This window comes from Charadrius vociferus, unplaced genomic scaffold (assembly GCF_000708025.1).
Source record: "Charadrius vociferus isolate BGI_N301 unplaced genomic scaffold, ASM70802v2 scaffold229, whole genome shotgun sequence".
Classification (NCBI taxonomy): domain Eukaryota; kingdom Metazoa; phylum Chordata; class Aves; order Charadriiformes; family Charadriidae; genus Charadrius; species Charadrius vociferus.
This window is the reverse complement of record NW_009649926.1, coordinates 62,633-64,320: the sequence shown is the minus strand read 5'-3', so window position 1 is coordinate 64,320 and position 1,688 is coordinate 62,633. Positions and strand designations below refer to the sequence as shown.

The window sequence follows — 1,688 nt, the reverse complement described above, 5'->3', positions numbered from 1 at the left end:
CCTGCTGAGAATGCAGTCCCTCAAAACCAGGAAGGCCAAAATACATGAAGACATTTAGCTAATTGCTTTCTAAGTGCACTGCTAATTGCTTTTTAGGTGCTTGGCTCTGCACAGGTTGCAGGATGAAGTCCCTAAGCACAACACCAGCACACGTAACTGAGTTGCAGGCTCTTTGTGGGAGTGATTTTGAGCAAGACTGGACAGCCAGAGCACAAGGTGCCAGAGACTCTTGCACCCACAACTCTAACCTGGCTTTGCTGGATGAACAGCCGTGACCCCAGGGTAAGGAATGGAGCTGAGCAAAGGGTTCCCTTATTTCCTGCAAGCACCCATCCTGTTTCCTCAGACCAGCCTGACCCAAGCACATCAACACCATGATATTTCCTTCCCCATCACTGGGCAGGAAAATCCCATTCCTCCTCATTTTTTGGCCATTCAAGCTCCACAGCCCGTTGTCAGCGCTACTGAAATGGCAGCGACGCACTCAGTGCACCTGGTTTCTACGTTTCTCTCACTTTTCATTGCTTATTCCCAATGTACTGCGTGGCTGCACTGCTCTAAAAATTCCTCCCCTCTTTGCAGCATGCACCGTCTAGAAGATACTGGCACTTTTGAGGGAACCTCAAGCCTTCTGCAGCCATCAGCTGGAGGACAGCTGCTTGTTGCAGCTGGGCTTGGCAAGTCCTCGTCTACCCTACTTGCAGAATCAGCTGTGAAACCATGGGCGTTGCTCTACATGCACACCTTATGAAGCCATGGAACCATGGGTGTTGCTTTAAGCATGCACCTTAAGAAGGCATGGGTGTTGGTCTACACGTGCACCTTAACCATGAAACCATGGGTGTTGCTCTAAACGTGCACCTTACAAATTTGCAGCAACCACAATCAAACCACCCAGAAACAAAGAGGAGCAGCAGCACTCTGGCACACCTCATGCCAAAACATGGGGTGCAGCCAACACTGGGGATGAGGGGGACGCGTGGGGAAACACGAGAGCACTCACCACACAGCCCCACTAGGACAAGGAGGATCTCTGCAGCCCCAAGGCCAGCATTGGTGGATAGTCTGTCGCCCATAGGGTGCCCAACTGACAGCAAAGGACTTTTGGAGAAGCTGCTCCCAGCCTGGCAGGGGTGCAGGAACAGGTAGGCTTGGCAGAGGCTGAGATCAGATCCACCATCACCAGCTGGAGAAGAAATATGCCAAAGACCTGATGAAGGCTGCTGGGAGAGGACACCTTCTGTGCTGCTCTGTCCCCCAGCTCCCCAGTGGCTCTTGCCTCACGTGGAGTCCAGTGGATGAAGGGGAAACGAATCTTCTGCTTTCAGCTTGATCCTTGGCAACCAGCAAATATCCTCTGGTCACAGCTGCTGTGGGTGACGTCCCATGAGTCCACCATGCAAGACGACATCAGAAGGGGGAGACTGGGAGGACTGGGGGAGTTGCAGGGCTTGGTTGTACGGTCTTAACTTCACCCAGTGGATGTGTCTGCTCATAGGCGATGCGAAATCCACAGCCAACTGACAAGCAAATGGATGAGCATCAAATGACCCATCGAGGAGCAGACTCAGGTCTGGCCCCACCAAGGGGGCTGAGACCAGCGGATCAGGTGCAGGACCCAGCATGGCAACCCTTCAGGAGCATCTCAGAGGCTTGTGACAGGCAGCAGATGCTCTTGGAGGGGGAAG

At 53.1% G+C, this 1,688-nt stretch overlaps 1 protein-coding gene across 1 annotated transcript in view; it reads right to left on the bottom strand.

Annotated features, from left to right (window-relative positions):
- The window catches only part of LOC104291827 (deleted in malignant brain tumors 1 protein-like), a 6,433-nt gene extending 5,357 nt beyond the window's left edge, over positions 1-1,076 (bottom strand). Inside the window, exon 1 of the mRNA XM_009891120.1 lies at positions 1,004-1,076. Coding sequence (XP_009889422.1) covers positions 1,004-1,076 — 73 coding nt within the window. The remainder of the gene's footprint in view (positions 1-1,003) is intronic.
- Positions 1,077-1,688: the final 612 nt, after the last annotated feature.